The following is a 22,222-nucleotide window of genomic DNA, read 5'->3' as shown; positions in this document are numbered from 1 at the left end:
ACTGGTGCTTCTCCAGTTGAATCCCAGGAAGGGACCAGAGAAAGCGAATTCTGAAGGGAGTGTGGGAGGGAGCAGTAATGCTGATGATGAAGTGGATTTAACTTCCTGGGCTGCCCCTTGTCTGCCCAAATTGCCTCATCAGGACAATTCCCGTCTGGGTTAAGACTGGAGGCCTTGTATTTGTTATTTTTCTGAGTAGGCGGGGCTGCCAGAAGCTCGTCCGGTTTTTACGAGACGTCCACACATTTCTGGCTTCGGCTCAGGAGCCCGGCTCTTTCTCAGCACTTTCCTAAACACATGGAAGTGACCCTAATGTTCTGCCTGACCATAAAATGTCAGGCTCCAAAGCAGTTCTGCAAACGGCCTCCCCTATTACTTTCAATGAGATTCACATCTGTAAATGTGAACTTTGGGACCAGTTACAGGAGGCAAAGTATTTGTCAAAAGGCAAACCAGGGCTAGAAATCTCGAAGCAGCCTCTTGGTGTCGGCTCACACGGTCACTGTGCCCCCTGCCCCTCCGGCACCGCTCAGGGAACATCTCTCTCCTCATTTGTGTCTTTGCAGCCAAAGCTACCTGCAGGCGGCCACCGACGGGCCTGCCAGCCACAGCCTGGACCCCGCCGCCAACTACAGCTCCCCGAAGTTTCGCTCCCGGAACCAGAGCTACATGAGAGCGGTCAGCACGCTGAGCCAGGCCAGCTGTGTGAGCCAGGTGGGGGCTCCTCTCCTTCCTTGTCCCCTGGGTTCCGTCGGTAGATCCGTGTCACTCCGGGAGTTGTCCTGGGGGAGGGGGGCGCAGTCGAAGGCCTCAGGTCCGGGGGTCGGGCCGAGGCAGACTTGGAGTCGCCTCTCCCTGGAGACAAACCTGGGAGCATCATGACATCCCGTGGTCCCGGCGTCCGTGACTGTGGTTCTCCTGCTGACGTCCTCTGACCTGCTGCCCGTCCCCGGCTCCCCCGCTGACTGATCAGCTTGCACTCCTTCCTCGTGAACAGTCGTAAACGCGCCGTGGTGCCTGGTGTCGCTCCCAGAGCACAGGGCCCGGGGGCCCCACCCAGGGCTAGGCAGTCGACCTCGGGGTGGGCTGAAGGGAGGAGCCTGCTGGGAAGAATCAGGACCTGGGTGTTGTCAGTGCCGTATGCGGTAGGATGCGAAAAACTGGATTTCCAAATTTTGAATTAAACACAGTGCTTAGCAACTTTAACTGTCTTTAAAAAGTAGTGCTTGAGCTCATGGGTTTTCCAGGGATACACGGACGCTTTCCCAGAGGCCGAGGCCGAGCCCTGTCAGTCATCAGCCCAGGTGACTGACACCTTCCCTCCCGGGCTGTGCTGGCACTGGGCACGGCGATGAGGCTCGGAGCCATCGCCTGCCCCGTGGCAGATGGGGTCGGAGCCCTGGGCCCCTCGTCCTCAGGCCTGTAAGCGGCTGCGTGCCACGGCCCAGGGTCCACTTTTCATCCTTGAACCTTGTCCTTTCTCCCCCCGCACGCTCATCCACCTTGTTTAATCCCATAGTTCGCTGCACTGGATTTCCCCTCAAACCTCCCAGGTGGGCGCACGGGAAACATGAAGACTGCTAGAGTTCTCCGGAAAAGTGTGTTCCCGCCCAGGGCATGCCCCCCCACCAGCCCACGCCCCACCGCAGGCCCCAGCCCCTCTGTGTGCGAGGTCCCTCCGCAGTCCCAGCCAGGGTCCTTGCTTAAAACACCACGGAAACTTTTAGGTTCCCAGGTGACTCCATATCTGGAAATTAGACCACTGACTTAAACATAATTACTTTACCTGGAAAACTACCAAATAAGGTCACTATACTGAAATCCCAGGCTGAAGACGAGAAAGAAAAAAAAAAAGAATTAGGTGAGGCCACCGGTTGGGTGCAGACACCCGCCCAGCTGTTGTGGGGAGAAGCATGAGCTTATGGACAATGGAGGTTAGTTTCCGTGGCAACAGGGAAAGGCAGCTGAAGTCCCTCATACTTTGAACAGGCCCTTTGCACGAGGTGCAGGACCAGACTCAAACGCAGTCTCTCTCCAGTGGGGTGGTGAGGGTCGGCCGTCCTTTAAGCGCCTCGCGGGCCCTCGGAGCGCCAGGGACATCTTGGAACTGGCCGTTGCCGTCCTATCAGAAATACCCCACTAGCTGCGTCCCAGGCTCAGCAGGTCCCCGAGCTGCTGTCGAACTGGCCGTGAAGCGCATGAGGCCACGAGAACCGGGGGGTGGGTCCGGCCCGCGCGCTGGGTCCTGCGTTGGCGGGAGAGCCGGCCGATGACCTCTCGCCTGTTGCAGATGAGCGAGGCCGAGGTCAACGGGCAGTTCGAGTCGGTGTGCGAGTCCGTCTTCGGGGAGGTCGAGTCTCAGGCCATGGACGCCCTGGACCTGCCCGGCTGCTTCCGGACGCGGAGTCACAGCTACCTCCGGGCCATCCAGGCCGGCTACTCCCAGGACGACGAGTGCCTCCCCGCGCTGACGCCCTGCCCCGCCACCTCCACCGTCCGGCCCGCGGCAGGTGAGAGCGCCCCCCGCCGGCTGCTGGTGGAACCGCGCAGGTGCGTGCGCCCCCCACCCTCCCCCGGAGGGAGCCGCGTGCCTTCCCCGCAGGTGAACTGCACCCCAGGTGTTTGGTGACTTTCCCAAGTCGCACTTGTCATGTTGTCACGTTGTCACACGGGCAGTGGCGTTTAGAAACATTCTTTCACAGGCGACCTTTATTTCTCTTAGAGCGAAACCCATAATGGCTGGGTTTTTAAAACAGTCGTCCAACCTCTGTCAGGTCCTGTATGGGGAAAGGCGAAGGCAGTGGTATTTGGAAGGTGATTGCTTTTTAACTGCCGAAGCGGAACAGGCTGCGGAGAAGCAGCCGATGTGCAGAGACGCCCCGGCGCCGCCCCCGCAGCGTCCAGCCCAGTCCTCGCTGGGGAAGCAGACCCATAAATGTGATTCACTGCTGCCAGCAGGCTGGTGGTGGGCATAAATCCTCGGCCCCACTTTGGGCGGCGGATTCAATGTCACCATTTCCTTCACCGTCTGTGGAAACCGCATCCACCCCCTGAAAATTTACCACCTCCGCTGAATGGCACTGCCTGGCGTCTCTCCGCTTTGCTCTCGTTCACGCAGCACGGTGGATGCACCGGGCCTGGGGACCCACGTAGAGCAGAGTGCAGAGTGGGCGGTAACACAGCTGAGCAGCCAGGAGCCGGCGGAACTAGGGAGCGAGAAAGGTGGCCTGGGTATGAGGCTGGGGCGCCGTGGCGACGGGTCAGAAGAATTGAGGGCCGTTCTGAGAAGCACAGGGAAGGGTGCCATCTGTGACTCCTGGCATCGGGACCCACAGTGGGGAAAGGGACAGGACAGGGTGTGGGCCTGTGGCAGGATCGGGTGTGTCGTGCACCCACTGAAGGTGTTAGCAGGAGCTGGGGGAGGCCTCCTGGAATCACAAACTGCAGAGCTGGCGCTGCTGGGAAAGCCCACACTGGCCTGGGCTTCAGGAGGAAGCGCCCGAGGGCCGGCCCAGAGACGGCAGAGCAGCTGAGACCTGCACGGTGCCTCCCTCCGGGTCCCGGCCTGTTCCCGTCTCTGGGCCACCCCACAGAACCAGCAGCTGAGCCTGACTCCTTAGGCGGAACTGACAGCCTGTTTCCAAAGAGGCCAACACCCCATGTGCGTGTTCTCTGTTCCTGGCTCTGGCGGAGTCTTTGTGATCCCCAGGCGAGGCTGCAGGGCCTTGGTTGTGGGGAGCCCTGCTCTGCAGCACCACGTGGTGGCCGGCGTGGGGGTGGGGGCGGAGGGCTGTCCCTGTGACCTCTGCAGGGCTGTGAGCACCGTCCCTGTGCCATCGGGCCCCGGGTGAGGGGCCCAGCTGGCCTCTGAGCTGCCCTGTGGGCGAAGGCCTGGACCCCTCTTCTACCCTTCGTGGGGAGGAAGGTGCAAAATGAGCAGATCAGAACCTCAGGGGAGTGATGGACTTTTCACCCACTGGGTTAAAAACACACTTGAAGAGATCGTTACTGATACACTCGCCACCATCGGTCGGGTGTCTGTGAGGAGCAAGGGACAGCAAAGAGCTGCCCTGGTCTCCGGAAATGCGCTGGGGTGACCGTTACCTCGCAGGACACGGCTGGACTGGCCATGGCGCTGTCCATTAGAGCGGCGTCGCAGTGGAATCAAACCGAAGCGGACTCCCGGAGGCACTGCCAGGATCGGTGTGGAGCGGAGGCTGAGACTCTAGTGCAGGAATGCCTCGCTTTGCCAAGGGTACTGACTGCTGTCGTCCCTAAACGTGTGCGCCCGACACATCACGGAAGACGCCTCTCTCCCAAGTCCCCAGTGGGTCCTGGGCTAGTCACTGAGCCCTGACTTCCTCCGGGCGGTCGGAGGGCGGCCTGAGAGTCGGGGCAGAGAGAAATGGAAGCCGCAGGGGAGGCACCAGCCCTGCCCCGAACCTGGGAAGTGAGTGTTCACCACGCTCCCTCCTCAGTGGGATCGGATGGCAGCAGCCACGGTCTCGTGCACAGGAGTGTGAAAAACACCAGAGAAATGACAGAGCCCGTCCGGAAGAGCAGGCAGACACCAGGACGGAGAAGACCTTCGCACCGCAGCACCTCGCCACCGCCGCCTGTCAGTCAGTGGGACAAGCTTCCGATTGGATGCAGAGCCTCCTGCCGCTGAGTCTGGGCGGGACTTCAGTTGTTTTGTGTCAAATTACTCAGGAGGTGGGACGACACTTCAAAGCCATCCTTTGTCCGTCTGCATGCCTGGGGAGGGGAAGGTTAACTTGGTTAAGGACAGATCCGTTTCCTCTACAGGTCTGAAACTATCTCTAGAAAATAACTCCCAAAAAGTTGTTGTCCAAAACACATCCCCAGTGCTTATTTTGAAAAATGGGGTTTCTTTCAATGTTTCTTTCTGCACGCTTGAGAACTAAGTCGGTGCTGCTAGGTCGCCTCGCCTCGTATGAAATGCAAATATGCAATTTTAATATTCATCCAGCAGTCGTCAGATATAAAAACACCTGCGTGGGCGTTGTGCTAAGGATTCAGAAACGTGCTCTAAGTGCGTATCTCCAGAGCCCACGGGCCGACGCTGTGGCTCAGCCCCTGCAGCTCGCGGGGGCTCAGTGGTCCCGGCCTCCTCTTTTCGCCGAGTCTGCTGGGGCTCAGCCTGGAATCACTGCCGGCTGCGTGACCGGCACCCCACTGTCCCTCTCATCATGAAAACCGCTGCGTATTGATCAGTGTCCTGTCTTTAAACGAAGTAGCTTTGAAAACATCTCACTCTCATTTCACACGTGGGCTCTTTCTCGCCCAGGGAATGATCTATCCATCAGTGTCCCTTGTCTGAATACGCGCGCCACTCGATTCTTCAAGGGAGGGAGCGTCATTGACACCATGGAGGGAACCGCTGGAAAATTAGATTGTAATGATTTTTCTCTGGGTCAGAAACTTTCTGAGCAGAAGTCATTAAAACCAAGGAAAACCCCGCAGGGCCCGAGGCAGCACAGCAGAGAAGCCGCCTTCATCTTGTCGTACCCTGTCCCAGCAACTTGTCTGTGGAGGTGCGTCATCATCCTCGGTTTCCAGGGTAACCCAAGTCCCAGGTGCTGACTCTGAGCACCCCCCCCCACTGCCCTCTTTGCTCGGGGCCCTGGCAACAGCCTGGGGCCCCCCACATGGCTCCAAGAGACTTTCCCACACGAAGGCCTTGACCTTCGCTTATGTCTGCAAGTGGCCTTCACGGAAGGCGGCAGAGTCACAGGCACCAGGGATTCCAACACGGATGGGGTGGGGCACGGCTGAGTCTGCTGTAACAGGATTTCAGCGAGCGCCCTGGGAGTGCAGGAAGAGATGGACAAAGGGCGCCATTCAGCGCCGATACAGCCTCAGACAGACAGAGGTGTGGAGACCCATCGCTCTCCTGGGCACGCGAGGCCAGTCCTTGTAATAAAGTCAATTTCATGCCGAGGACATGAGACCAGATTCAGGCGTCTCCAGAGAAGCCCCCGCCTGTGGGGCCGGGTCGGAGGCCCGGGGCAAGGGGCAGGGTTTTGGTACAAGTTTGTTGCAATCAGGCTCCCCGCCAGGGTCCCAGGCTCGGTCTGCACAGCGGCCTGAGCCTGCGCTGCGATTCGAGGAACCGGAAAATGACAACCTCATGCCTCCGTCTATCCAAAGCTTCTGGAGAACGTCCGGGCCGTTCAAGATGTCCCTGCACTTGTCAGACTCACCCAGGACTTCTCAGAAAACACCTGAGAAGGACCCCTGAGAAGCTCTCTGTCCTGAAAGGAGCCGGGCCGCAGCGTCCAAAGCCCCCAGCCCCCGAGTCTGAGGTTTTGAGGACAGTTTTCCAGACGACCTCTGCCACCTCAGATGCGAAGGCCAGAAAAAGGCCTCTGCACAAGCTGACCTGGTGCTTTCCTTGTGCACGTAGACCCGCGTTTCAGACCAAGTGAGACACAGCCTGGGAACCGAGAATGCGAAACCCAGCCTGCGTCATTTTATTGCCTGTTATTTCCTGCAACTACAGTCAAAGAATCAGCCACTGCTGTGTCCGCTCCCCTGGACTCTCGGTCTCGGCCATTGGGACCCCGGAGAGAAACCACACAGGAAGCTGCCCCAGTGAGAGGAGGGACGCTGGAGGTGGGGGCCCAAGAGCTGATGAGGGACAATGTGGGGACCCACTGGGACAGGAGACACCGGGCCGCTCGTGAAGAAGGGAGAGGAGTCGCCAGCCTCTGGTAGTGCTTTCCAAGGTAGAAACGCAAGACAAAGAACACTCCTGCGGGGTTTTCAGACTGAGAGGCCGTGTCCGAGTGAGAGCCCCGTCCAGCTGGGGCTGCTCAGCAAGAACGGATGTGCTCAGAAAGACTCCCCGGAGCGAACGGCCCACTTTCTTCTCCAAAAGCACCCGTTTCCCAATGCTTCGTGCCCCTCCCTTAGCTGGACGTGCCCGCCCACTTTCCCCAGCCCTGGGGTTTCGAGTGTCTCTGTGGTTGTGCAGCTGACCTTATCCAGGTGGGTGCGTCCTGTGGGCTGAAAAGTGGAGCATCAGATTCCTGACACACAGCCTGGGGCTCCCGCCCCTCACAGCCAATCCTGAAGCAGTTTCTCTCCCGAAGGGGTTCCCAGGGAGGGGACAGGGACCTTGTTGGAGACCCAAGCAGGAGAGTCTACAGTGTCACCATTGTACGTGGCAGCCGGGACCAGTTATGCCGAGAAACAGCCGTCTAACTTACAATAAGGAAACCGTCAGATCGCCTGCTTACCTCCGACCCCCTGAGTAGCTGATGGTTAAGGAAGGAAGCGAAGACAGGCAGGGTCCGCGGGCAGGTGAGGGCGTGAACGTTTCCTGAAGAGGTGTGGTGCCATGGACTCCACCTCCCGTGCCCACCCTCCGCCAGGCCTCAGCCTGGTCCTCAGAGAGGTGCTGCCGTGCAGCCTCGGGGCCCCAGCCAGCGGAGGCCCCGGAGCAGCCCCAGCCCTTGGCAGGCAGGACGTCCATTCCTCTTGAAAGTGGCCCCCTGGAGCCGTTCCCACCCCTGCCCAGGAGCCTGGGCTGCACACACCACTCACTGGACTGGCCGAACGCACGGCTCACTGGACAGACCCAGGACCCGGATGTGCCGCCTCCGACCAACGTGGGGCCGTCTGGGCGTGAGCTTGACAAAAGTGAGTCTGAAAGGTCAGGAAGAAGAGGAAGGGCCCCCTTGGCGAGGTGCCGCGACCCACCTAGCAGACGTCTGAGCCCCTGCACGCCGCATCAAAAGCCTTTCCAGAGCCGCCCCGAAGCCGCCAGCCTCACTTGCCTGATGTGGTGCCTCCTTCTCCCTGAGAAGCAGCTTTCTCCCCCGTTCTCCCCTCATCGGCCGGCGGGATCCTGACATGGGTGTGGGCATTTAAAGTGGGTTCCCTGACCAGGCCACCTGCCTGCCACACTAGACCCGAGGCTCGGGCAGAGGAACGGGCTGTGCAGAGGTTTCCCAAGCACTTGAGTGGAGCTGCACTTGGGGTCTGCCTGGAGCCCGGTGTGTCTGTCCTCTTCCAGCCTGGTGGGCACTTGGTGCTGATGTGGTTCCTGTCCCCTCCTCCGCCCCCCTCCCTACCCCAGCTTCCCCAGAGCAGAAGCTCCCGGACCTGCCTAGAGTAGGGCCTGGCAGGTAGTGGACATTCAGTAAAGACTTGCTGATTTTTTAGTGAAAACAGTGAGAAACGAGTGAATGAATGACAACGAGTCTCCCTCCCAAAGCCTGGCGGCTTGCAGACGGCTGTCCTCCTGGGACACTTCCTCGGCATGAGAGGCGTAGAGGACACAGCCTTTCCCGTTGCATCGGCAGCGGCCCACCCCCACCCCGTGAGCTGCCGGGGACAGAGAGCCCCCAGGGGCGTGGGAACTCCAGAACCGGCCCCTCGGGGTGGCTTGTCCCGTTTCTGGGAGTTGGCAGCCGGCGCTCTCCAGCCATCGGGCTCAGGGTATTTTTAACGCCGAGTGGGTGGCGGCTGGCACCCCGGTGTGGGAGCCATTTCTGAAGAGGACAGTAATTGCCACTTTGGACTCAAGCCGTCTCCTCTGGGTCTCAGCCCCAGGCCGTGCTGCAGGGTGAGTCACGAAGATTTGCCAGCCTCCCTTTGCCTCTGGACGTGGTGGCCTGGAGGTGCTGAGGGCTGCCTGCGGCGTTCCCCGAAGGGGTCTGGAGCGGACACCGATCTGTGACAAGGACGCAGCAGGGGAGTCCAGTGGCTTGGTGTTTGCAGACCGTGTGTTCCTTGCGTTGGGTCGGAGTTTTGTTGGGAAGCAATGACCAAATCTCTTTTGCAGAAGGTTGCCAGGCTCTGGAGGCCCTGAACCTCCTCGGGGTGCAGCCAAATGGTCTTCCCGAGTCCAGGTGGGGCTGTCCCTGCCTACCTCACTGCCCGCGTGGCCACGCGAAGCCAGGCACTGCCCATGCTCAACCAGCAGGGCCAAAGGGGTGCATGGGCCCAGCAGATTCTGGGCATCCAGGCTCAGCTGACGTCAGCCCTGAGAGGCCTCTGGCTGGGACTCACGTACTGAAGGCAGGTCTGTGTGCCTGATCCTTGTTTCAGGGACCGAGGACTGCGTTTTCCTTCCTGCTACAGTCTCCTGAGAGCATGGCTGTCCCATCCATATCACAGGTTGGGGGGCCGTCCCCCTCTCTTGTTGGACTGTATGGGAGACATAGACAGGAAGTAGGTGGGGCTCACTGGGCATCGGTGAGAGGGAGTAAGTCAGAAATTATATGGGGTTCCTGCTCTTTGCCGGTAGCCTTTGCTGGGTTATTTTACTAACCTTTTTCATGGAAGGTCATTTTCCTCTTCTTTGAATAAAGAGACAGTAGCCCCTCTCCATGTATTAACTCAGTCGACAGCCACACACCCACTGTCTGCCGTGTGCACGTGTGAAAATCGATGATTTCATCACCCGACAACACACTGCTCCAGAGTGACCACCCCTCCCCAAACTGTGGCTGTAAAAATGTGATTCTGACTCCACTGGAACAGACCTGGTGCACCGTCGGGCGGCTCAGAGGAAACCGCACGCACGCCTCGCTTGTGAAGTTGTGTGACCAGTGCCATCTCCTGTGCGGTTGGCAGCTTCTCCAAGAGCAGAGTGGTCACGGTCGCCCAATTGCCACCCCGTGCGTCACCGAAAAAGAGTCTTCTTTTCAGAGCTGTCTTTGGTCTAAGTTTAAAGCTTCCCACGTGCTGAGACTGCGGACGAAACTGTGTCCTGGGAGCAGCGGGCTTGGCAGGGTAGCCACCCGGCCTCGCGTCCCGTCCTGAGCGGCTGTTACCTCCTTTTCATGGCCCCGGGCGGCGTCACCCCTACTTACCGCCTGGGCCTCGGAACGCCCCTACTCAGGGACTCTCCTGGCTGTTCGCGTCACCGAGAGTCGGTTCACTCTCAGTTTCCTGCAGAACGTCGGGCTCTGATTGTGTGACGTGGTTTCAACGTGTAAACTGAAGACAGGCTGTGTCGAGCCGGGAAGCAGCTGCCGTCACCTCGCTCCGTCTGCAAGATGTTAAGTGCTGGCTGCGCCGAGGTTCCCTGCTGATTAACACACTTGAAATTGATGTCTTTGCTGCCAATCCATCGCCGCGGCCCCTGAGCTCGGGTGGCCCACGTAATTCCTTGTGACTTTAGGGAAATCACCGTGCGCTCGCCCGTGGGAGACGGTTTCCGTGTCCTGTTTCATCCACGCTTGTGCTCGGAGACTGACGTTAATTAAAGTGTCAAAATAGCTTTCATCTTTCACGCCGCGTCTTTTGCCTTCAGAGTTGGGTTTCTCCGGTACCCAGGCTCTGGTGCAGACGTTCTCGGACTTGATTACTGTAATTCCTTTGATGCGGTTATCTTTGAAGTCCTAATTAAGAGAGTGCAATGGATTTAAGTGTCGCTGTTACCTTCAAATAGAACTCGGTGCCTGCCGTTCGAAATATATTTTGTCTTGATTACATATTTGTGCTTTATATGGTGGAAGGCTAATTTTTAAATTTCCTTTCTGGCTGCAAATGACTTCTGAGGACTGAATTCAGAAACGCTGTCCAGCCTGGCAGGTGTAGGCGGGTAATCAGGCGTGTGTTTAAAGGAACGATGTATCATTCGCAGTTGAGATCTCTGCGAGTCCTGTACAAGTGTGGGCGGTTTATGCACCTCAATCACGTTAGCTGGTCACAATTGAGGAAAATGTGTCTCTCCAAATCCTGCCTCAGGAGATTTGCTAACCCCCTGCAGACCCAGAGGCAAGTCTGCCGGCTAGCTCATTGGCTTTCCCATCACGACGGGGTCAGACGGGGGAGAGGACAGATACAGAGGTCGCACAAGGTCTGCAATGCTGACGAGCTGCCCGTCCCTATGGTCACGTCAGCTGCAGCAACTGTCAAGCAGAGAAACTGGCTTTTAATTGCAGTTTAGCTACGTGGCTATTTTGGAAGTTTGGGTCACTGAAATGTGGCTGGTGGCTATGCTGTTGGATGGTGCAGTCTCGCTTGGTGCCTTGTGCTTGTGATGGGAACAGATCCGTGAGTTTGGGCACAGTATCCCCCCCCCCCCCCCGCAGCCGCAGCTGCAGCCTCTTGCCTGCCTGTCAGCACTTTTGACTCAGGGCTTTGAGCTGTTCCCTTCAGGAGGGTCCCAGCGATTCCAACTTGATCCCAGATACACAGAGAATGTCTCAGATACACGGGGAAGGTCCTGGCTACCTCAGGAAGGTTCTGGATGTCTTGAGAAAGTCCCAGATCCACAGGGAAGGTGTCAAACACACAGGAAGTCCTAAATACGTGGAAAGGCCCACCTTGCTCAGGCCCCTCTACTCAGCTCTCACAGGGAAGAACTGACTCCACTGAGCAAATGTGCTTTCAGTACCTTGATGTCCAGTTCAATACGGTTTTTACAGAAATCTCCCTAAAATGTGCTGTGCACTCGGGCCCGTCCGCAGTGAACAGTGGAGGGGACCAGGCCAGCGCAAAAGTTTAAGCTGGTGCTGGTTTGCCGGAGAAAGGAGGCACTTTCTGAGCAGTTCCCACCCGACAGCAGCTCCCTCCCGTTGTCTGGTCAGAGAGGAAAACCAACCCCCAGCTCGCTCAGCAATTGCATTTGCAAACACAGGTGGGCTTTCTGCTCACTCCCGGGAAGCGGGGCGCTGCCGGGGTCTTCATCATGTCACAGAGAAGAAACCAGTGGCAGGTGGTATTCGTGCCTGGGCTCAGGAATAAAATTAAAATAGAGTAGTCAGGACCTCAGCTACCCAAAGATACCAAGTAATCATTTAACATGATGTTTAGAAATCCCTCTCCCCACTGACTCTCTGCTTTTGGAGGACATATACACACCAGTAGAATTCCGTTGCTAAATTAAATTTAGCTTTTCCGTTTGCATTTCACGTGTGCCTGTCATGCGTATAGAAAATGATGTGTCATGGCCTGTAACTGGTAAGTTTAGTTCGGGTGAGTTTATTTTTGAGCTGTGTTCTCACAGACACAGAAGAAAGGCGATTATTTTTGCCCAGACTGTTCAACGGGATGATTGAATGTTTTTCTTGAATGGGTAAAAGGATTCTTAAAAATGGTTTATTTTAATCCATGGCAGCAAATTAACATGATCAAATGATCATTTTAACTCCCTTTTCCATGACGTTTCCCGGCTTCTAACCCTCCCCGAGGCAAGCCATGCAGGGGTATGCCGTGGGCACCAGCGGATGTGTGTCACCATGCAAGTGAGGGAGGCATTGGTGCACTTCAGTTTTTAAAAGACCCTGTCTCCGTGCTGCATTCTCCAAGATATTTCAGGTGCTGCAATTGCTGTTTACTCGGGAATGACACCAGAGACTTAATTTTCAAATTAGGAAATCGAAGATGTTCACTTCATCAGGAAAGTAAGAGCCATGTGTGGTGGTGCCACTTGTGGGCCCACTCAGAGTGCGTGGGGCCCGGAGCGAGCGTCATGGGAGCAGGCAAACTGTGCAACACGCCCTCCTTCCACCTTCCAGGACAAGCCCCTTCTTGGGTCCCAGGCCAAGTGCAAGGGCAGGTCTGGCGTCTGGGCGTCCGGCAGTGCTGTGCGTCTCTAGACCCGTGTCTTTGACTTGTATGAAACGCATCGTGCTCAGGGGTGGGGCCTTGGCCATTTGTTTGTGTTAAATCCCGTGTTCATTCATCCCTGGGCCATTACAGGCACAATCACAGGGACAAGTGAGGGATATTCTCAGGGACTTGGAAAGGTCCCTCCAGGGCACTTATTTCACCCCCCAAGAGGTTGGCAACACGGGTGCCATGGTGGGAGACGGTCCCCAGGGCTCTCTGCTGAACGTCCCAGACGTCTCTGAGAGAACTAGGGCTGGGAGAGGCGTCCCCTCTGCCACCCACGTGCAGAGAAACACGGTGCTCATCACAGTGACGGGACAGGCAGGGGCTTCTGGGGCCGTGGAGCGGGGATCGACCCTGTCAAAAATAACACCGTGGCGGGCACTGGGAGGGCGCTGGTCCAAGAAGACCCTGTAGGAACAGGGCTATTCCTCCTGTTCATTCAAGAATTAGTGTCCTTCATTCTGAGCACCAGAGACCTCAAGGGTCCGCTCCAGGCTGGGCACCCTCTCCGCCATCCCAACCCCGCGGCCACCTCCTCGCCCGCTTCTGTCCAGGTGGCCGGCCGGATGGCCTGCAGAGCAGGGCGGTGTTGTATCTCGGCCCAGGCGGACGAGAGCCACCCTTGCTTCTCCAACTCCGGAATAACGCCACGAATGCGGGCTGCAGCCAGCCGCCTCCCGGTCCGGGCCGAATCGCAGCGGGTGGAGAAAGCGTTTTCAAGCAGCGGACGGCTCCAGCCGCCCTCTGGGTCCGCTGCGCCCCTGCCGGACCTCCTCCCCGGTTCTACCCGTCGGGGCCCCTGCGTCCATCTTCCTGCGCCGTTTTCGTGCCTTCAGCTCAGATCGTCCCGACGTGACAGACTCTGTCTGTTTGCCAAAGCTTGTTGAATTTTCACTAGAAACTTGCACTCTCACGGGTTGGAGAAAGACCGGAGGCCCGGGAGCAGGTCCAGTCCCCGTGGACAGAAGGCGGCGGGACGGAGACGGCCAGCCCCCGAGGGTCCGTGGGGACGCCTGCCCCTTGGGCGCGGCTCAGGGCAGGCCGGTGCGCACGCGCGTCTGCTCTGCGCCGGGGCCGGGCCCGGGGTCCCCCTGGAGCACGTGCGTGCGTCCTTCCCTCCCGGGGAAGGGAATGGCCGGCCACGACGGGAAGCCCTCCGAGCCAACACGGAGTTCTGGGGGCGGCGCCCCCTCGCGGTGACAGCGGGGAACGGCCTGAGCCCGGCAAGCAGTTCCAGTGAGTCCGGGGAGCTTCCAGGAGAGTTTGGAGGCGATCTCAGCTCCGAATGCATCCGTTCCCCTGGCGGATGCGCCGCACAGCTGGCTTGTGCCGACGGGCGCGGGGCGGGGTTAGGGGAGTGTGGCTGCCGGTGGGCGGGGTTAGGGGGAGCGGGGCTGCCCGGGGGCATGAAGGGGTGGACGTGGGGGGATAGGTTGGGGACCCTCAGTGAACTCTACATTCATACCCAGTGGGGAACAAGCAGGCTCTTACGTCCCACGTGTTGTCCATCTTAAAAACACCTATTTATTAAGCATTTTCGGTTGACAGAGGAGTGGAAGAGAAAACACAGTCACGTTGTCCCACGGGGATGACCGTGGTGGACGGGTTTGGGCGCCTCTAATCTTCACCAACAGATTCTGTCCTGGTACAGAAATGGTTTAGTATATGTTGCCTTTCAATGATGTTATACAATGACCGTTTCCCCGGGAGGCTGTGACCTGCGCGAAAATGACGGTGTGGTCACCTTCTGCTGACTCAGAAGCCACCTGTTGCTGTGGCCGCTGCTGGTTTTCTCGGCGTATTTACAGCCTTTCGCTGCTGAGAAACGGTCGTGAGGACCGTCTCCGAGCTCACAGCAGCTCCCGATCTTGCCCTCCTGTTCTCAGACCGGACGCTGGGCCACAGGCGCCGTCCACCGACCTCCATGCTGGGGAGGCGGGGGAACGAGTTTGTATTGACGTGGCACTTGCGTGTCTCTTGCAGCTGTCTCGTACACGAACTACAAGAAAACACCGCCACCCGTGCCCCCTCGGACCACCTCCAAGCCCCTGATCTCCGTGACCGCGCAGAGTAGCACGGAGTCCACGCAGGACGCCTACCAGGACGGCCGCGCCCAGAGGGTGTCCCCATGGCCCCAGGACGGCCGGGGCCTCTACAACTCCACGGACAGTCTGGACAGCAACAAGGCCATGAACCTGGCCCTGGAGACGGCTGCCGCCCAGCGCCACATCGCTGACGGCCTGGGGCGGGCCAGCGACAAGGCAGAGGACTTCCTCCGGAGTCGGCGCGCCTCCATCGGGATCCAGGTAGCCTCCCTCTGCCGCGGGAGCGAGTGTAGCGCCTGTGCAGACACAGCACCTGGTTCGTGGCAGAGCCGCAGGCGGGCGTCCCCATCCCGGTCCCGAGGGTGTCCTGCCAGTGCAGAGCCACCACTCCTGGTCCCTCACCTGCCCTGCTGCCCAGAGGCCCCCTCCCCCAGCCCCCTCCCCCACCCAGGGCGTTGTCTAGGGACCACAGACTGCTTAGAGCGCAAGGAATTCCGTTATTCTGATGCACAAGGAGGAATTTTTTGTTGAAGTGATTTTTCAAAGCCTTTCAGTTTTTTCAGCCCCACAGCCGCGTGGGGGATGGGCTCTGGGGACACACAGGCAGAGAGGACACGGTGCCCCTGGTTTCCACCCAGGCCAGTGCTAACAGCCACTCACACGCAGGCCACCAGGACACCTCTTCGAGGACCCAGGACGCCCAACGCCTGCTGGGGACAACAGACCGGGCAGCTCCCTCCTCCCTCCTGCGCATCCCGTGGGGTGCGCAGGACACTCACCCGGACGAAGCCACCCCAATCTCTCTTGGGGACTGTCCCCTACCACACCTGAGCCGTGGGGAGCAGCAATGGCATTGGGCCCACTGGAGACAGACAGGGTCCCTGTCACTCCCCAATCAGCCTGTGTCCAGTAGAGACTTTTACAGCCGGGGCCCAGCTGCCGCTGGGGAGGAGGAGGGTGCGGAGCTGTGGCCCCAGGGACCCAGGGTCACTCTGGCATTGGGGACGGGGAGCGAGCTGCCCAGTGCTGCGAGCTGGGCCCCACACGTGGTTCGTTGTTTTGTTTAGGACTCTGAGTTCCCTGAGCGCCCGCCCTACCCAAGGTCAGATGTAAGTACCAACGCTCACGGCCCGCTCGCATGACGTTTATCTCTTTGCCCCTTCTCTGGACCCCACGCAGCCGCTCCTGTCCCCTCCCTGTCCGGATGCTGAATGCCAGGCACTGTGCTGGGAGCCTCATTTGTGCAGGGGACCCTACCCCCCCACATGTGTCATCAGCCCCATTCTCGAGGACAGACGGACTCACCCAGTCCAGTCACCTCCTACAGCCCCCCTGTAGCCCGCCCGACAGCCAGGGGCCCTGGCCATTCTAAGTCACGTCTCGCGAGAAGACTCATGAGGTCCCCAAATTCACCAGGTGGCGTCCCATCCCTGGGTGCTCCCGCACCCTGGCTCTTCCCACGGCCCCCCGTCCACCAGGAAGGGCAGTGCCAGCTTCCGAACATGGAGTTCCCGTTTTCCCAGGACGTCCAGGGCGTGAATCTCAGAATCACATGATGTCAGGTCGCCCGGCGGCCGCCCCCACTGCCCCCGCTCACACACAGTTCACACGGCCGCTCTCCTCAGAGGCCGGTGTGGACACTGTGCCCCCGGACACATATCCCTGGACAACCAGCCCCAGTGCAGTGCCTGGCATGCAGCAGGCGCTCCGTCCATGTTGGGTTTGTGAGTGGACGCTGAGTGGGTTGGTGAAGGCAGTGAGTGTGCGGATGAGCGTGCGTGTGTGTGGCAGGCGGGACTGCCCTTTGCAGTCCTGTGTGAGCGTGTGACGCAGCAGTGGGCAGACTCCAGCGAGTCACACAGCTGAGGGTGAAGGCTGTCCCGTTGGTGTGAGGAGAGAGCCCAGGCCGAGGACCAGGGGGCGTGGGAGCCAGAGTGAAAGGTGGTGCGGGCGCCGAAAGGCTGCCGTGCAGCTGAGAAGATGGGGGGACATCAGCGCCATCAGCCCCAAGTCCATGTCCCGATGACAGCAGTGAGCACACAGCTGGCGGTGACATGCTACTGTGCCCCGCCCCCACCACACTCCCTCCTCGCCATAACCCCAAGTGCTGGGTGTTGTCGTGGGGAAACTGAGGCTCAGGGGTAAATGGCTTGCCTCCATGCACGTGGCGTCCAGGCCACAATGGGGGCCAGGCAGGTGGAGTCCCGCAGCCTGAGGACCAGAAGTGGAAGGAGGGCAGCGCGGGGTCCTGTGTGCCTGTCCCCGGGACATCACTCTGTCTCACAGATGGTAGAGAGGTTCGGCCAGCACTTGACATGCTTGGCCCAGATGGGCAAACTCCCCGCCCCCGGCCCCCCCAGATGCAGCCCCCAGGGCACAGCCGAGCAGGGGCTGGGAGCGCCGCCCCCCCTGCCCCCCCGCCCGCTGCAGCTCTCTCCGCTGCTGGCAGCCCCTTGAGGGTACAGGGGCCTGACGCCGTGGGCATCCGTGTACCACGGGCCCTCCTCCTGCTCCGAGCCCCCGGGTCACTGCTGCTGGGCCCTGTCTAACGAGTGGCAGCCAGAGCTGGTCCTCCTCCCGACCTCCTGCCCTCCCTGCCTGCCCTCTCCGCACGCCCGTCGTGACCTTAACTACTTTCTTTGTGCTGGATTTCGTTGCTGTGGGTGGTTTGCTTTTGCAGAGCTGTTACGTGTGTGTGTGTTTGGGAAACGTTGGGTCTAACGTCCAGGAGCCCTTCAAGTCCATGTGCCCTGGTCCGCGTCATCACAAAGGGAGTGGCCACACTCTGTGCTCTCCTCAGGGTCTAGGGGTGCTGGCGTCAGCCTAGGAAAGCCGCGTCCTTGCTCACTTCCAGAATGTGGTTTTACCCGACCATCCAGCCGAGCCAACCGCCAAGCCCCACCCCCCACCAGCGTCAGAGCCGCGGGGCGGAGCCGCGGGGCTGGGACACAGGACTTACTGCCCTGCTGTGTCCTACCTGCCTGACTGCGCACCAGCTTGTGAAGGCAGAGTGTGAGGTGCACTGGGCACCAGTGCTGTGGCCACCGTGCCAGGCGAGGCAGTGTCCCTCACGCAGCCCAGGGGCAGGGACTCCAGAAGTGGTGGGTTTGCCGGCCCTTCTTTCTTCTCTGGGTCTGGAACGCAGTGGGTCTGGCAAAAATGAAGATAAGCTTGGACTTCTCAAATCTTAAATTCACACACACGTGCCTCCAGAATTTCCTCTTGGAAAAGATGGCTTGAGCTCCTTTCTGCTGTGCAAAATAGCACTTCCTTTCCTTTGTCCTAAATTTGGTGGTTTTTTTCTATCTGCTCCAAGGACTTTGGAAATGGGTAACTGTGGGGCACATCCTGGTCCCATGCAAATCATCACAGACCCTTCACACACCTTCCCTTTTCTTGGAAATGTGCATCCTGTGGATGTAATGCTGTGCCCTTCGAGCCGACAACCTTAGAGGCTGAGGCCAGGGCACTGGCGCTCGCTGTGGGCACAGTTGGGTCTGGCTTTCCGTGCGGGCCTTCACCCACTCCAGCGTGGCGTTTGAGATCAGGCAGAATGGCCTCGACGAGATTTCCCCACCTCCCCAATTTCCGCGGGCAGCAGTCGCTGAATTTAGCTGGCTCCCAAACCTGCGGAGATGCTGGCATTGTCGGAGGGACACTGTGAAGACAGGCGGAGGGAGAAAACCCCCTTCGTTGTGTTTCAGTTGTGTTCGTACAGCATGTGTGGGCACCTGTGGGCCTGTCTGTTCTGTGTGATGTTGCTGTTCGGCCTGCGTCGCACCCTGAGCCCAGGCTGGTGCGGGAACTGCCCCTCACTGCGCTCCTCCCGGCCACTCTGCAGCCCCCCCCGCCCCCGCTCACCCCCAGGCTGCACCTCCAGCACAGCCCTAGGGTGGGAGCTTCTCCCCTGGTCCGAGTTCACGGCCATCTCTGGAGACTAGGACCCTAACTGCTTAATAAGCGAGGCAGGTGTTCTGAGTCCTCAGGATAAAATCAGTGCCCTGCCCACCAGCAGCACCTGTCTGACGGTCGGTGCTCAGGCCACCCCCTGCCCGTGTCGTGAGTCTGTTGCCTTGACCACGTTCACCCTAAGTGCAGAGCGGCAAGCCTTTGAACAGCAGCCCAAGGCAAGGATGTGCACAGGAAGCCGTGCACACATGCAGGCATGTCCCCACCGCGGCAGTGTGGTGGCAGGAAGCCAGCGGTGGCCTGGTCACCTCTCCTCAGCAGCTGGGGACTCAGTCGGGCCCTTTCCATAAGTGGAGCTGCACTCAGTGCAGCAGCCCCAGCAGCAGCTCTGCTCACCCTGACCTGGGCACCACCCCGAACCCCTGGGACTTTGCCGCAGTCCCCGGTGTAAAGTGATATGAACAGCGATCGCCACACCCTGCACAGGGAAGAAATAAAATTCTTTAAAGCCACATCTGCCTACAATAAGAAGAAGAAGGGGGACTAACGGCCAGGTGAGGGGTTTCCCTCTGGGGTGCCCTTCCTCTCCCGGCTGCGGGACATGCGCAGACGAGGTGTGACTTGTTTTCAGAGTTCTGCCAACAAAAGTGGGGTGCCCTGGCCCTCCTCCACAGCTCTGGTCTCTGTGGCTGGAAAGGTCTGGGCGGGAGTCCCGGCGCGGCCCCCGACAAGCTGTGCTCCCCGGGCCATTTTCCTTGCCTTCTCTGATTCCTCAGCTGGCCAGTGGGGCCAGGAACCACACAGCAGGGTGTCGTGTGGACTGCGTGTTTACCGTGCTGTTCCCACAGCGCCTGGCACGTGGCTGGCAAGAAATGAACACCAGCCCTCGGTGTCCCCACTTGTATGGGCCACGAGGGAGTCAGCCCCCGAGGGCCATGGCGGGGCCTCAGGCCGTCATGGATTTCTGCCACAGGTGACAAGCGCACCTTTTCCCTCGACACTCATGGAAGACAGTGTCCTGATGGGGAGACGCTCTGGTGAACACAGCTGCAGGGGGGATTCTGTGCCAATGCCCTGGTCTGCGTCCCCCTGCCAGGCACAGCCCTCCACCGACGGGACGCAGCCACATGCAGGACAGACGGACGCCTGCCTCCCCGCCCGACATCCTCTCCACCTGTCTGTGTGGCTGCAGACGTTGGTGTAACCCTGTTAAATCGCTTCCTTGTCGCTAGCGCCTTCTGGTCCGCGCTGTGCTTACTTTGTCTGCTGTAGGGAGTGATAAGGGCTTGTGAGTCCTGTGGGAACTCGGCCCGCAAAGCCTCTCTGTGCCCGAGCTGCACTGAGCAGTGTTACTCGCTCGCATAGGTTCAACCCCCCAAGTCCAAGCGGCTGAGTAAAACGTGGTGGCACACGGCAGCGCAGCACAATGGCCAGGAGAGTGCGCATCCCTCTCTGTGCAAGGCCCCGGGGCCAGCGCCTGTCTGTGTTAGTTAGACAAACTCAAAGTTGATCGCAGCAAGTGAGCACACACACACACGAAGACAGTCCTGTGCTCGGGTCCCGTGTCTTGGCCCTAAAATGAGATGTTCTGTGTTGACCCAGGTGGAAACGGCGACCGACTCTGACACCGAGAGCCGCGGCCTGCGGGAGTACCACTCCGTCGGCGTGCAGGTGGAAGACGAGAAGCGGTAACTCCCCCCACCACCACCCCTGCCCCCCACGCACAGCTTCTCAGCATGAGCAGCAGTCGGTCGCAGCCCAGCCTCCAGCTGCAGCTCAGGCTGACCCCCAGCGATTCACGCTGTTTGTCGAATCGGTCAACACCCCTCTCTCGTTACAAAACCTTGTACCAGGAAATCGTGAGCGTGTGACTCTGTAACAACAGTCACACACTGTGTCACCTTTTAGGTGAAATGTTCAAAGTAAAGCTACAAATCATTGTGCTTGCATTGTTGCCCTGCCAACCCCACTCAAGCAGGTCCCAGTTCTGCCGGGCCCTGTGTGTGCTCCCCTCCAGCCCTGCATTCGGGGAGACTTGACGCCTGCCCGGGTCCTGCTCTGGCAAAGGCACGGGGGCTGGGGGGGGTGGGGGTGACACTTTGTGAAGCAATTCAGCCTCAGGAACCAGAGAGGCTGGCAGCCTGGGCCTCGTCCCTCACCCGAAGTGGGAGACGGGCTGAGGGGCAGCAGACACCTGCTTTCACAGCCAGCGAGGGCAAAGGGAAAGAAAAACGCAGCGATGGGGCTGAAGGAGATTGGCGGCTTGGCTGTGCTGGGCTCGCTCCGGGAAGGCACACCCTCCAGCCACAGAGCACGGGGACCCCGTCCCCTGGTGTAACTTTTATGAGGAGAGCAGGGGCGTTGCTCCATTTCACACTTAGAATAGTGCCTCTGGTACATTTTGGGAAGACCCATTTTAGTCACCCTCTCCTCTGGACCTCCCACCCCATCTCGTCAGCCAGGTCCTGGGTGGTGTGGCGGCAGGGCCGGGTTTCAGGGTCCAGCCTATGAAGGCTCCGACAGCAGGGAATCCAGACCACAAGCTGGTGGCGCGGGTTCCCAGCAGAGCTCCTAGAGCCGAGGTCCTCTGCCCCCAGGCCCACCAGCCTGAGCTTCCTGCTCCTCCAGCCGAGTGTGCCCAGGCCCTTTGCCCCCAGTGCACGTTTCCCTCCCCCCAGCGGTTGGCGGCTGAGAGCCGGGGCACCGCTGGATGTGCAGACGCACAGAGCTCTGTCCCGCAGCGTCTGCTCTCCGTGCGGCCACCCCGCTCGCTAACGGGCTCTGAGCCGTTGACGCCCGGTGGAGTCCGAGTCCACACTCCTGGTCCTGCAGAGCAGACTCGCGGGAAGACGCTTAGTGGTTCGGGTGGGAGAGGAGAAGACCCTCGCGCCCTGAAACGGGAGGCGAAGTGGCCGAGGCTCAGCAGGCCTCAGGCGCCATCACGCGAGAGGGGCCCCTGCCGGTGCAGTGCAGCCTCGCGCCCAGACGGCGGCAGCGCCGGGGAAACGCTTGTCCTTGGGCCTGGGCGCGACACTGGGACTTGGGCAGACGTGCAGGGTTAAGCGTTTGCGAAGCCCACTGCTCTCCCGCAGAGGAAACATCAGACGCTAGTGGCCGGGAAGCGCAATGAGCTTGCCGTCGAGTGGGCGGACTCGGGGCGTCTGCACGCCGCCGGTGGGGCGCGGGTTGGGGGCGCGCCGTCTGAGCAAGGCCTCCCTGTCTCCTTTCCTCCTGCGCAGGCGAGGGCGGTTCAAGCGCTCCAACAGCGTGACGGCGGGTGTGCAGGCGGACCTGGAGCTGGAGGGCTTCCCGGGACACGTCCCCACGGAGGACAAGGGCCTGCAGTTCGGTTCGTCCTTCCAGCGGCACTCGGAGCCCAGCACCCCGACGCAGTACGGTGCCGTGCGGACGGTGCGCACGCAGGGCCTCTTCAGCTACCGGGAGGACTATCGGGCGCCGGCGGACACTGCGACCCTGCCGGCGCCCGAGCCCTGGCTGGAGCCGGCTGTGGACGCGGGGGACGGCGGGCGGGTGTCGCCCTGCCGCCGGGACGGCTCCTGGTTCCTGAAGCTGCTGCACACGGAGACGCAGAGGATGGAGGGCTGGTGCAAGGAGATGGAGCGGGAGGCGGAGGACAACGACCTCGCGGAGGAAAGTAAGAGCGGGGCGGG

At 59.9% G+C, this 22,222-nt stretch overlaps 1 protein-coding gene across 1 annotated transcript in view; it reads left to right on the top strand.

The window, feature by feature from the left end:
* Nucleotides 1-22,222, top strand: part of DLGAP2 (DLG associated protein 2) — an 86,926-nt gene that overhangs the window by 50,346 nt on the left and 14,358 nt on the right. The window contains exons 5-10 of the mRNA XM_037063384.1: nucleotides 567-714; nucleotides 2,291-2,510; nucleotides 14,581-14,903; nucleotides 15,710-15,751; nucleotides 20,154-20,239; nucleotides 21,791-22,206. Coding sequence (XP_036919279.1) covers nucleotides 567-714; nucleotides 2,291-2,510; nucleotides 14,581-14,903; nucleotides 15,710-15,751; nucleotides 20,154-20,239; nucleotides 21,791-22,206 — 1,235 coding nt within the window. The remainder of the gene's footprint in view (nucleotides 1-566; nucleotides 715-2,290; nucleotides 2,511-14,580; nucleotides 14,904-15,709; nucleotides 15,752-20,153; nucleotides 20,240-21,790; nucleotides 22,207-22,222) is intronic.

The sequence above is a fragment of the Sturnira hondurensis genome, unplaced genomic scaffold (assembly GCF_014824575.4).
Source record: "Sturnira hondurensis isolate 20B ecotype Veracruz unplaced genomic scaffold, ASM1482457v3 Scaffold0014436, whole genome shotgun sequence".
Taxonomy (NCBI): domain Eukaryota; kingdom Metazoa; phylum Chordata; class Mammalia; order Chiroptera; family Phyllostomidae; genus Sturnira; species Sturnira hondurensis.
Note: the sequence above shows the minus strand (reverse complement) of the source record. Positions and strands in the feature narration are given on the sequence as shown.